This window comes from Mus pahari, chromosome 22 (assembly GCF_900095145.1).
Source record: "Mus pahari chromosome 22, PAHARI_EIJ_v1.1, whole genome shotgun sequence".
NCBI classification, from domain to species: domain Eukaryota; kingdom Metazoa; phylum Chordata; class Mammalia; order Rodentia; family Muridae; genus Mus; species Mus pahari.
This window is the reverse complement of record NC_034611.1, coordinates 39,782,989-39,795,829: the sequence shown is the minus strand read 5'-3', so window position 1 is coordinate 39,795,829 and position 12,841 is coordinate 39,782,989. Positions and strand designations below refer to the sequence as shown.

Genomic DNA, 12,841 nt, shown 5'->3' with positions numbered 1-12,841 from the left:
AGGCTACATAGCCCAGAGACCTCGGATCAAATCAAACACTACTGGTCTAAATAAATAAATAAATAAATAAAGTAACAATAAAATGATTTCTAATGATATTCTGCTATATTCATAGATCAGTGCCTTGCTCAGCCATCATCAGAGAAGCTTCCTCCTGCAGCAGAAACCCACAGCCAGGCAATGTGCAGAGAAAAGCCTTGGAACACACAGCTCTAAATGGGATGTCTCCATCAATCCCCTCCCCTCAGAGCTCAGGGAACCCACAGAAGGGGAGACAGAAAGAGTGTGAGAGGAGGCAGAGATGGAGGACACAGGGCGCTCTGAATCAACTAAGCAAGCCACATGTGAGGTCACAGAGATGGAGGCAGCAAGCACAGGGCTCACATGGGGATGTACCAGGTCCTCTGAGTATATTCAACTTAGGATTCTGATGGGATTTCTGGGTGTGTGAACAAGTGGGTCTCTGAATCTTGTGCCGGCTCTTGGGGCTCTCTTCCCTCTGTTGAGATACCTTGTCCAGCCTTGATGTGATGGTTTTTTATTTTATCTCACTATATTTTATTTTGTCATGTTTGGTTCCTGTTCTTTCCTAGTGAGAGACAGAAAGCTTGTGGTTCTGAAGGAAAGGGGAAGTGGACAGGGAGAAAAAAACCGTAGTCAGGATATATTGTTTGAGAAAAGAATCTTATTTTCAAGAAAAGGGAATACAGAGTTTGGAGGAATCTCGGAGAGAGAGCACAGTAGATAATAGGTTGCGACAAGCGTGAGATCCTCAGTTCAGATTCCCGAACCCAGAGACAGGCTGAGTTTGGCAGAGCTGCATGTAACCCCAGTGCTGGGCCCAAAGACAGGAGAATCCCAGCGCCTCCCTCGTCAGTCTAGACAAAAAAGCAAGCTTGAAGTTCAGTGAGAGACTCTTGTCTCCAAAACACAAGGTGGGAAGTGATTGGGGTAAGACATCCTGGTGTTATGTCTGGCCTCTACACTCTGACACAGATAAACATACACACGCGCGCGCACGCGCACACACACACACACACACACACACACACAATTTGAATGGATTCTTACTGCTTATTACCAAATGGGGTTGGGCCTCCATACCTATAGGTTCTGCATCCACGTATTCAAGTAACTTTGAATCAAAATTTATCACTAATAACATGCATTTGTATTAACAGATGCAGGCATTTTGTGTGTGTGTGTGTGTGTGTGTGTGTGTGTGTATGTAGCATGTGCTTATGCATGTGGTGGCTTCACATGCTTGCATTGCACTCATAAAGACCAGAGGAGAATATCAGGTGTCCTGCTCCATTTCTGTCCTTTGAGTCAGGGTCTCTTTCCGAATCTAGAGCTAGGCTAGTGGCCAGCAAGCCCTGGAAGTCCTCCTGTCTCCACTCTGCCTCCTACACACACACACCCACATATGCACATACACACACACATACACACATGCACACACATACACACATGCACACACACTCACACCTACACACACATGTTCACACATACATACTCATATATACATATCTACACATGTATACACACATACACCTTCACATATGCACACACATATTTACACGCACACACACCACAGCACTAGCACTGCAGACATGCACATGGGCACACACAGTTTTCTGGGTGGGTGCTGCTGATTTCAACCCATTTCTTCAAACTTGCACAGTGGTGCTCTTACCCACAGAACTATCTCTCCAGTCCCCAGATTGTTTTTCTTGTCATTCCCTAAATAATACGGTATAACTATTGATATAGTATTAGATGCAAGTAAATTTCCATGGGCACGCATTATGGAAATATACATGATAGTGTCGTGTGACACTGTTCCTGTACATATGTAAACAAACATTTACCCACTCCAGGGAAAAAACCAATGACAGACCATACCTCCAATGTCCAATGTTGTAAACCAATCAGGTTTATTGGGGTTATTTAGAGGTGTAGAAATGACTCAAAGACAGCTGCATTACCAAAGCCCACCCCATCATGGTGTCAGCTCCCAATAGCTGGGAATCTGGAGCTCACTGCATGACTTGCAGGCAGCTAGATGGGTTGGAACTGTCCCTTCTAGGCAGCTTGGCTGGTCTTTGCCTCTTCCAGACAGCCTGGATTATCTGAAAGTGACTCTCAGCAGTTCATACTGCTTGTATATACTTGATGGAGGGTGATAGTTTATCAGTTAGTTTCAGGGACTTCCTGAAACGTTTGAGTTGTTTGTTTCCTGATCTTACTCTGAACAGGCTGCTTCCCTGTGGGATGGACTGCATCTCCTCCTTTAAGCACATCCTAAGTCCTAAGGAGCTTCTCACCAAAATGAAGAATCTCAACTTGGAGGAGATTGCTAAGGAGCAAATGGTTTCGAGACAAAAGAAGTAAGTAACTAAGCCGAGCCATGGTGGTGCACGCCTTTAATCCCAGCACTCGGGAGGCAGAGGCAGGCAGATTTCTGAGTTCGAGGCCAGCCTGGTTTACAGAGTGAGTTCCAGGNAAAAAAAAAAAAAAAAACAGTGAAGATAGAATCAAAACACAGCATTAAAAGGCTACCAAGGTCAAACATCCCATGCCCCTGGAGCCCCGTCGACAGCAATAATTGTAGATTAAACAGAGGTGAATTTTCAGGTTAAAAAAAAAAAAAAAAAAAAAAAAAGATCCAGTGTAGCTAGGGAGAAAGGGATCTAGACAGATGTGGCTACAGAGGAGAGAAAGCAAAAGGATGCAGCAAGAAGGTGGCCTTTGGAAAGTCAGCAAGAGAGGCTCTGAGGAAACCACATCTGCCAGCACCTTGACCTTGGACACCAGTCTCTAGAACTGTGAGAAAATAAATCTGTCGATTAAGCCATCCAGTTTGTGGTCTTCACTATAGCAGGCTAGAAGAGCATTCCACACACTGGCTCAGATGGTGGATTATCCCAGACAGTGCTTAGGGATTTAACCGCATGCTCTGGAAACCTAGACTGCTCAGTGGCCCCAGTGCTGAGGGAGAAGACAGTAGCAAAGATGTTGACTTTAATGGTAACTGTTCCATAAAATAAAAAGGAAAAATCGACCTATTTAAACCTCACATAGCCCAGGCTTGCCTCCAATCTACTATAAAGCTAAGACTGGCTTTGAATTCCAGACCCACCCACTTCTATTTCCCAAGTGCATGGAAAACCATACTTGGCAAAGCAAATAGTCATTTTGAAAATCAATGTTAATTACTTAATTTATCCCTCTAAGTCTACTACTTGAGTTTGATAAAAGCTTTTGATGACCTTTTACTGGGGGAAATGAGAGACTGTCTTCTAAGTAGGAATTTGCGAATAGTTCTTTTTACGACCAGAATAAAGAATAGCCATGTATATGATATTATGTAGTATTGATCCATCAAGTTAACTTTGAAATGATGAGGGATATAAGGACATATATGAAGGTAGGTTTCTTAGCACAGAGGACGGTTGCCCCGGGACAATTCTCTTAGACCACCTCTATATTTATTTACAATATGGTCCACAGTGTTAAATTATCATTTATGTTTCTCCTGGGACTCTCTCACTAAAGTCTGAACACAGCCACAACTAAACGGGCCAGGACTTAGTTAAGATGGCTTAGTGGCTGCTGGTAATGTGGCAAGTACTGAAGAGATGTCTCTCTGAGTGAAAGACGTGGCCCAGAGAAAATGGCATACTGTTAAATCCTGTTTGGTCAGGTTTGGTTGGGGTTGCTATATATCTTCTAGATAAATAATATGAAGGCTTCTATTTTAAAGCAATACATCAAATTACAACCCATGGCTGACATCAGTTGCTACTGGGCCGCCTTATCTGGTCTATGGGCTGCTCAGTCTAGAAGATAATTGCTTTCTAGTTCCCAGACAGCACTGACACTCGCTGAATGGAAATGATGATGTCTGTCTGTTTCTTTTGCTTTTTAATGTTACTTTCTCTTAAGAAACAGTTTGCTTCTCGTTCTCATGGGTTAGAAACAGCCTCAAGGTTTCTCGAAATGCTGACTGTGCAGAAGAAATCAAGACCTCTTCAAGCTCCTCAGGCAGTGATGACATCGTGCTACTGAGAAAAGACTTTATTTTGAAGAAAGCACCCACTCCGTGATGGAGAGGCAGGCAACAGTGACTAGAGGACAGGGAAAGGAACAGGGTTCTCCAGGTTCGTCACCTCCACAAGACAGACGAAATGATACATGCGTCCATATCTCCAGAGTTTCTCTGCTAGGGAAATCGCAACAATCTAAAGAGCGTTCCTTATAAGGAGAGAATCACACAGCTTGTAAAAAAGGAGGCCCTATGAGCACCACTGCCTTTCATTAAGTACAGGGGATGCGGAGCAGGTGCAGGGACACTGAAGCCTGGCCTGTCATCAGAAGGGGTTTATGTGCCTGTGGGCTCAATGCAAATGAGTTTTATTTAGGTACCTCCCAGATCTACCTAAAGAACACAGTCCACCGATGAAGAAACCCCTCAATGCGAACAGCGTCGGGGGCTCCTGAATTGCAACATGTCCACATGTGGCCTCTGTGCTCTTCCTGAATCTGGCAGCAGCTAATGTCAGGAACTATCATGGCAACTTCCTGTAACACCTAGTATAATGCTAGATAGAGAACTGATACTTAATAAGTGCAAAAAGAGGTGTATTGTCAGTGCAGCTTTGGATAGCTGAAGAGGGGACAGTGAAAGCCCAGGTAGGTGCCGAGATGGCTTTAAACCCTAATTTTCATCTCACAGCAACTTTGGTAGTGCGTGCTGAGACGCACACAATTACAGGCGTCTAAGAGAAAATTGACCAGTAGATCAGATTGAATAAAATGTAAGCGGCTGGGAAAATGATCCTTGAGTATTTATCAATGGCGTGAGTGTTGATCCTCATGCTCACATAGCTGCCTCTCTGGCTCTTCCTCTGTGGAGAGCCCCTCTCAGAGGCCAGGGTCAGCTGCACCATCATCCGGTCCGGTTTCTCTCCGTTCTCAGGCACGTAGCCACCCAGGTCGTTCACCTCTCCGTCACTGTAGCTGCTGTCCAGCATCACCCCTCGAGGCTGGGGCAGCCCACAGGTGCAGGAGATCTGCGAACACACAGGGGTATGTGAGCTGAGGACTGTCGCTCCGAAGCCTGCAGAAGGCCTGCGCATGAAGGGTGTAACCCACGAGCCTCTTAGTGCCTGAATTGCAGGTTGTTGACACCACAGCAGGCACCAAACTCTTGATAAAAATGTTTAACACATGACATTATTCGGTGATGGTCATGAGGATGGGAATTGCAAGACAGCACGGTGGGACTAGTAGATGGTAAGACATTGCTGAAAGAGAGAGGCTCTGTGGTGGTTTGAATACGCTTGGCCCAGGGAGTGGCACTATTTGGAGATGTGACCTTGTTGGAGTAGGTGTGGCCTTATTGGGAGAAGTGTGTCACTTTGGGTGTGGGCTTTAAGACCCTTGTCCTAGCTGCCTGGAAGCCAGTCTTCTCCTAGTGGCCTTCAGATGAAGATGTAGAACTCTCAGCTCCTCCTGTACCATGCCTGCCTGGATGCTGCCATGCTCTCCACGATCATGGAGATGCCTTGATGATAATGGACTGAACCTCTGAACCTGTAAGCCAACTAAATGTTGTCCTTGTAAGTCATGGTGTCTGTTCACAGCAGTAAAACCCTCACTAAGGCAGGCTTTGAGTTGCAAGCTGGGAGAAAGGGAGGGTGGGAGGGAAAATAGCTTAAGAAATGATGGGAGATATGAAGAGAAACTTCCTACCACAGGCTAAGGTTGCCTCTAGGGGAGTCTCTTCGACCTCCTCCGTACTTGTTAATAATAGCGTTAAATTATCACTTATTTCCCAACTGGGGTTCTCTCCCCAAACTAGCAATTCTCAACCTTCCTAAGGCTGTGACCCTTTAATTCAATTTCCTATGTTGTGGTGACTACCAACCATAAAACTATTTTCATTCTACTTCGTAACTGTAATTTCTCTGCTTTTATGAATCGTAATGTGAATCTCTGTGTTTTTGATGGTCTTAGGCAACCCCTGGCACCCCACAGGCTGAGAAGCACTTCAGCACATTCTAAACAGAAGCACAATTAAATGAACTATGTCTTAATTTCGTTTAGTGGCTGCTGAGATATAGATGTTGAATTGAATTTCTTCATGGAATGAAAGATGTCGGGGGCTGGTAAAGTGGCTCAGAGGCTAGGAGCATGGTTGCTCTCCCAGAGGACCCTGGTTCAATTCCCAGTGCCCACATGGCAGCTTACAGCTGTCTGTAATGCCAGTTGCAGGGGACCCGACACTCTCACACAGACACGCATGCAGGCAAAACACCAATGCACATACAAGTTTTTTAAAGGAAAAAAAATAAAAGAGATGTGAATGTCAAATACCAATGCAAACATCCTTCCCTTCGCTCCTGACCATGGCTGGAAGTAGGCTGAGGAGTGGGTATCACAGCCACATTTTACAGGAAGGGCTGGACCTACCCACAGGCTCAAAGCTAGCCCGGCACATGCCATGGTAAAGTCACCTTCTCCCGAAGCTTCCGTTCCTTCCGCTCCTGCACTGTGGTCAGGTAGTTGACAGCTGCGTACTCCAGCACAGAGAGGAAGACGAACACAAAGCTGACCCAGAGGTAGATGTCCACGGCTTTGATGTAGGACACTCGGGGCATGGAGGCGTTCACGCCCGTGATGATGGTGGACATGGTCAGCACCGTGGTGATGCCTGCCATAAAAGTGAGAAATAGGCTTGCTCTTGCTTTCACCAGACGCTTGTAGGCCTCGTCTTCTAAGGCTTCTCTGTCTCTTGTTCTCCCTTGGTCTAGACATTTAGCACCTGCTCCCTTCTTGTGAAATCCTCCTGTCTCTCAAGAGCTGGCTGTCACGAATCTCTTCCAGGTTCTCTGCCCCTCATCTCCACTTCCTCCTCTGTACACCTGACATACAGCACCACATCACATCCTTTCTGCAGGAAGCTCCAGACATTTTAGCATGCAGGTACTTCTTTCCATCGTTTCAAGAAAGGAGCTATAGAAACGCGCAATCAGGTGATGAAACATGGGGTTGATTTTAACACGGTGTCCTTTGTGTCATAAAATTCCTATAATCCTGAGCCTGTCCCTTCAGCCTACAGCCACCCCCACGCTGGACCAGGGTGCCCATCCAGTAGAATGACCTTGAGTATCTTGAGATCAGTTCTACCAGGATCATTTTATTTATTTATAGGCGACGGATTTTAATATGGAAGCACACATGTATTTAGAACAGTACTTGTTGGGAGTGTGACCGCTAGCAACTGCTAGAGAACAGGGCATCTGTCTGTGGGAAATTGCCCAGGATTTCAAATTAAGCTCGGAACATTTGTTTGGAAAAACATCTGATCACGGAGGATTAGGGTCATCCTGAGGGCCAACTCCAAACCATTTCATTGAAGCCTGGGGGTCTGCCCTGTCCCTTGCAGCCTGAGCTGTCTCAGCACTAGTGACACCTGTGACTACGTGAACTCAGTGCTTGGGATGGGGAGAGTTGATGGGGCGCTGTGTAAGGAAGTGAGGGACATTGAAAATGCGGGTCCTGGACGGGCACCGTGGCGTGTGCACTCAGGAGGCAGAGGCAGGCAGATCTCTGAGTATGAAGCCAGCTGGTCCACAGAGTGAGTTCCAGAACATCCAGGGATACACAGGGGAACCTTATCTTAACCCCTCCCCCCAACGCAGGTCCTTACCCAGGAATTCTGTCTTACCCAGCTTTCATTTTTAACAACCCACCCCTCAAGGATTCTAGTGCGAAGGTTCCTTGGGCCAACCTTTGAGAAACACTGCTACAGAATATATTATCCAGACCAGAATGGAAATTATCCAAAGACTAGGAACCCTCAGGACAGGGCTCTTAGAGGACTACAGGTGAGCTGTTTGGATGGACAACCATGGAAGCTTGGACAGATTTCCATGTGGCACTTAGATTGTGGGATGCTACTCACATCGGTACCTTGAAGCATTTCCAAGTTATCCTGTGAAGAGGAGGAGGATGGAGGGAATGACCCGTAGTTCTAAGCACCTGTAATATACACTTGAGATAGCTCTTACCTAAGGGGACTCTGGCAGGCACAGCTCTGCGGTCGATCCAGAAGGACACCCAGGACAACATGACCATGAGGGTGGCAGGGAAGTAGGTTTGGAGCAAGAAGAAGAAGATGTGACGACGCAGAGTGAAGTTGATGTATAGACGGTTGTACCAGCCTGGGGACACAGTGGGAAGAGAGAGCATGCGGCATAGCGGCTTGGCTCCTTCAGAAACCAAGTTTTACTTAGAGAACTGTAAATGTTGCCCAGGACACACACACACACACACACACACACACACACACACACACACACACACACACACTGGAACCATACCTCTAAAGAGGGAATAGGAAACAGACAGTGGTGGTGTCATGTGGTGTGAACCCACTACAAGAAATCTTGGTCCCCTTCATCAACACAAAGGGAACCCCAGAGTAAGTAATTTAAAGTCTCATTTCTCAAAATATGGCCTGGGGCCCATCAGCCTCATGGTTACAAGGTTGTTTCTTGGAAGTTCAAATATAGCTCATGGGTAGAGTTCTTGAGAGCATGCATAATGCCCAGAGCTTGATTTCCCTCCCCCCCTCTCCCTCTTCCCTTCCTTCCCTCTCTCCAGACTCCTAAACCATAGCTCAGACCCACTGGAACAGAGTCTGTCTTGAACAGCAGCCGCGTGTGGTTCGTGTGCACAGCGAAGCTCAAGAAGCACTAACAACCCACCCCTTTTATCTCTTTTCTTTTTTACTTTTTCGGTTTTTGTGAAAGGGTTTTAGGTTGCTCTGACCAGCCTCAAACTCATGATGTTGCTGAGAATGGCCTTGAACTCCCGACATGCCTGGCTGCCTTCTTGGATTTCTACATGGGAAGAAATGTGTTTTGAGGTATAAACACAGTATATTTTATCTAGGCATAGAGTGACAACCAGTGGTCCGTTAAGCTGTCCTCTGCCTTTGTGTTCTTCATGAAAAGGAGCATGTCGGAGGAGGAGGATGCCCAGAACTGAGGAGAAGTGGGGACTTGGCAGCTATAACTCAGGACCTGGTATAGCCTCAGTGTGTCGCATGGGAGGTGCCCTTTGGCATCAGCAAGTGATTGCAGAGGGGCTTTCAGAAGACAGATGTTACAGGGGTGAGCTGAACTGCCACACCAAACTGGAGTATTAGTGCTAACAGATTAGAACGCCTAGCATGTGCTTACAAGATTCAAGTCCAGCAAGAGAAACTGCAAAACCCTGAAAGGTGACTGGTGAATAGGCAAGGGATGGAGAACAGTAACCCTTAGCTGTCTACCATCATAGGCCCGCAGCTGGGGGAGACCTCAGAGCATAGTCTCAGGCAACAGGAGGTGACAAGGCCTATACAGACCTTTGACTCATATAAAGCCACAGCCAGGTCCACATGATAAGCAGGGAACAGCAGTCTGAATTGGAACTTCTTTGTTGCTAGAGAGGAGAGGCTCTGGTGAGCATTTCAGGGATGCAGGGCCAACTTAACAAGGCAGTCCTCTCATACAAACCTACTCACATGGTTTTCCTTGGAGCCTTAACAAGTATTGTTTTCTGGGCAGGTGACTCTGATACATTGGTGGATCAAAAATTGCCTACAAAACTCGTGGCCTTGGAGCCACTAGAACTGGTGATACTGAGTCAGAGGGCCAGACTAGATGCATAGTGTATAATGAGTTCACCAGCCTGGCTACATAGTATGTAATAAGTTCACCAGCCTAGCTACATAGTATATCATATAATGAATTCCCCAGCTTGGCTACATAGTATATATAATATAATGAGTTCCCCAGCTTGGCTACATAGTATACAGTGAGTTCAGGGCAGTATGGATAGTGAAGTGAGACCCTGTCTCAAATGCAACAAGTCACCCCCCCACCCCCACCCCCGATGCATACCACCTACTAGACTTCATTTAGGTCCAGTTTCAAAGGCTTTAGGTCTTCTGTTTCAGACTTTTGAATGCTTGATGCGACAACCAAATCACACACTTCCTAAACAGGGCCTGAACCCTCCAGCCAAGACGAATCCCCTGAAACTCAGCCCATGCTCCTCGCTCACCTGTACTGCTGTAGAAGGCTAGTTTTGTGGTGGTGTGGAACTCTTGAATGAGGAACTGAGAGAGGGAGATCCTCTCATCTGTCTTTAAGGAGTCGTTGCCTTTTTTCCAGTACAGCATTAGGTCGTCTTCTGTATAAGCGTCTAGGAAGAAGAGATCCAGGGTTAGGCACCGGGCGGGCGGCAGGCAAGCCAGGCCTGCCTGTGGGGCTGGCTGTGTGACCTCTGTGTCCTCAGCCCCCCCAACACAGGCCACGTGACTGGTGGTAAGAGAGCGAGCTGCAATCTAAATAACATGGAAGACAATTGAGTCTTCCCAGTTTCTCAAGAGTTAGCAGAGCAAGGCTCTGATGCTTAAAAGCTGACGGTTCCTACAAAAAGCCTCACCCACAATCCCGCTGCAACCACCAGGATACACCGAATGATGGCGCTGTCTGTAGGGCAGAGATAGTTAAATACTGGCAAGAGTTCAGTCTGTCCTATGGGCAGCTCTTTTTCTCTTCCAAAGGGTAATGATTCATTACCAATGACCCAGACCACGACTCGCTCTCAGAGCAGCCTGTGTGGCCATTTCCTCAAAAGAAGGTGGCAATGACTGTGGCCATCACTCTCTCAGAGGCTGCCAAGTGTCCACTATGCCCCATTCAGGTGAGACCACTGAGTCCGACTGCACAAGCTCATGTGCTGCTGTACATAACTGAGGAGAAAATCTCTTGGGGCTGCCAGTAGCATCTGCGCATGTGCAATCCGTTCTTCCAAGGGTTCTCTAAGCCTTGACTGTGTGGTAGGAGACATCTTGTGTCAACTGGCTCAGCTCTGGTACGTGTGTATCCAAACAGACGCTAAACCTGGAGGCGTTTTATAGAAGTGACTGGCATTTTCAACCAGCAGGCTTTAGGGAAAAGAGATTATTACAGGGCCTCTGGGAGAGCCTGATTACAGGAGGTGAACCGCAGGAAGAGCAAAACAGGGTTCCTAGGAGAACTTCCACCTGCTACTGAGAAGTGGTTAGAAGTGCTGGTGCCAGGCTGCACCTACTCACAGCTTTCGATTTCCAGGGAGCAGGTCTGTGTGTCCAGGGGAAACCTGCTGAAGTCCATGTTGCACATCGCGGTCACTGTAACTCTAGAAACAAAAGGACGGGTTCTCAGTGCCTTCTGGAGACCGACGCGGAATAGTGAAGCACAAGAGAAAAGGCCCTGCTTCCTTTACCCCAGTCCCTAAGCATTGACATCAGGAAGGACCCTTAGGCACCACATGCTCTTCCGGGTCATCTCAAGTGTTTATGTTTGACATTGGGAACTAGGCAAATGAGTATCTCGGCTAACACCAGCACATTCCAAGAATCTGGAGATACAATGTTGTCAGTCAGTAGAACATTGTAACACACACATACACACTTTTAATTTAAATTACTGTTCAAAGAAAAAAGTATTCTCAAAATAGGAGTATCCAAATCTTGGATAACTACTCCAAACTCACCACTTCTTAGGGATATTAGTACACTTTACTGTTTGCTGTGTTCCTGCTGGGAATGACAACTCCTTTATCTGTGTAGTAGGAACATCAGAAAACAGTGAGCCCCTCCCTAACATTGCTAGGTGGTCAAGAACCTGAGACTAGACAGGCCATAAGCCTAGGGGGGAAACCTACTACTGTATTAGGCTGAAGGAACACAGCAATGAGTGACCCTTGAGGACAGTCTGCTATTCCCATGGTCAGTGCCTCACCCAGACATCATCAGAGAAGCTTTTGGTGCACAGGAACTAAGAGTCCCACAAACAAGGTACAGAGAGTGAGAGACCTGGAGCACTTAGCCCTGTGCAGAGTGTCTTTATCAAACCTTCTCCTCAAGGCTCAGGTATGACGCAGACGATCGTAAGAGGAAAAGGTGATGGATGATGACGGATGACAACAAAGAAACAGTATTTTCCGGATGCGACAGGACCGATCTACATATGAATTCACAGAGACTGTGACAGCACACACAAAACCTGCCCAAGCTAAAACCAGACAAAAATCCCCACAAGGAGAAGGGGAAGAGGGCAGAATGCCCCACCCCCAACCAAGAAGTTATTTGCAGTTGATAACTGCTGGGAAAGGAAAATCTATTTTTTTCCAAAGGGCGTGTCACTGATCATGTCAGCCACAGCTCAGCGAGGCCGCCTTACCCACGAGTGGTTGTTCAATACAGCATGGTCCATGTGGTTTTGTGCACTTTTGTTTTATTTTGGTAGTTTCTCTTTTATTGATTTTGTTTGTTTGTTTTGATTTGTATGGGTCTTGTGTTTTGTTTGTTTTGTTCTGATTTTAGAGAGAGAAAGAACATGAAGTTGGATGGGTAGGAAGGCGAGAGGACCTGAGAGAAGCCAGGAGCGGGGAAAGAATATGACTGAAATACATTGTATAGAAAGAAGATTTTTAAAAATAAAAACAAGTAAACAAAGAGAAAAAATTAAACATGTGTGCTTGAAGCCGTTGCATGGAGAATGACATGGACATTCAGGAAATGTTCTTCCGGTATTTGAGAGCTGTTACCCATCAGCAAGTAGGGTCTATACATCTTGAGCAAGTGAGTAGAATCCTACACCATTCTTCCTTTTCTCACTTCTTGCTCATTAACATTAATAAGAGCATCGGTCTATCACTAAGAGAACACAAATGCCAGCCCAGGCTACTATACCCAGCTAAACCCTCAATTACCATAGATGGAGAAACCAAG

The 12,841-nt window shown here is 46.4% G+C and overlaps 1 protein-coding gene across 3 annotated transcripts in view; it reads right to left on the bottom strand.

Moving 5' to 3' along the window:
• Window positions 1-4,065: 4,065 nt before the first annotated feature.
• The window catches only part of LOC110338813 (gamma-aminobutyric acid receptor subunit rho-1), a 32,581-nt gene continuing 23,805 nt past the window's right edge, over window positions 4,066-12,841 (bottom strand). For 2 of the 3 annotated variants that reach the window (XM_021222269.1, XM_021222270.1), the window contains 5 exons: window positions 11,162-11,244; window positions 10,123-10,263; window positions 8,079-8,231; window positions 6,522-6,718; window positions 4,782-5,075 (listed from right to left, as the gene is read on the bottom strand). In XM_021222269.1, the coding sequence (XP_021077928.1) occupies window positions 4,782-5,075; window positions 6,522-6,718; window positions 8,079-8,231; window positions 10,123-10,263; window positions 11,162-11,244 (868 nt within the window). Of the gene's footprint in view, window positions 5,076-6,521; window positions 6,719-8,078; window positions 8,232-10,122; window positions 10,264-11,161; window positions 11,245-12,841 lie in introns of all 3 variants that reach the window. The other variant, XM_021222268.1, reaches the window with a different exon arrangement.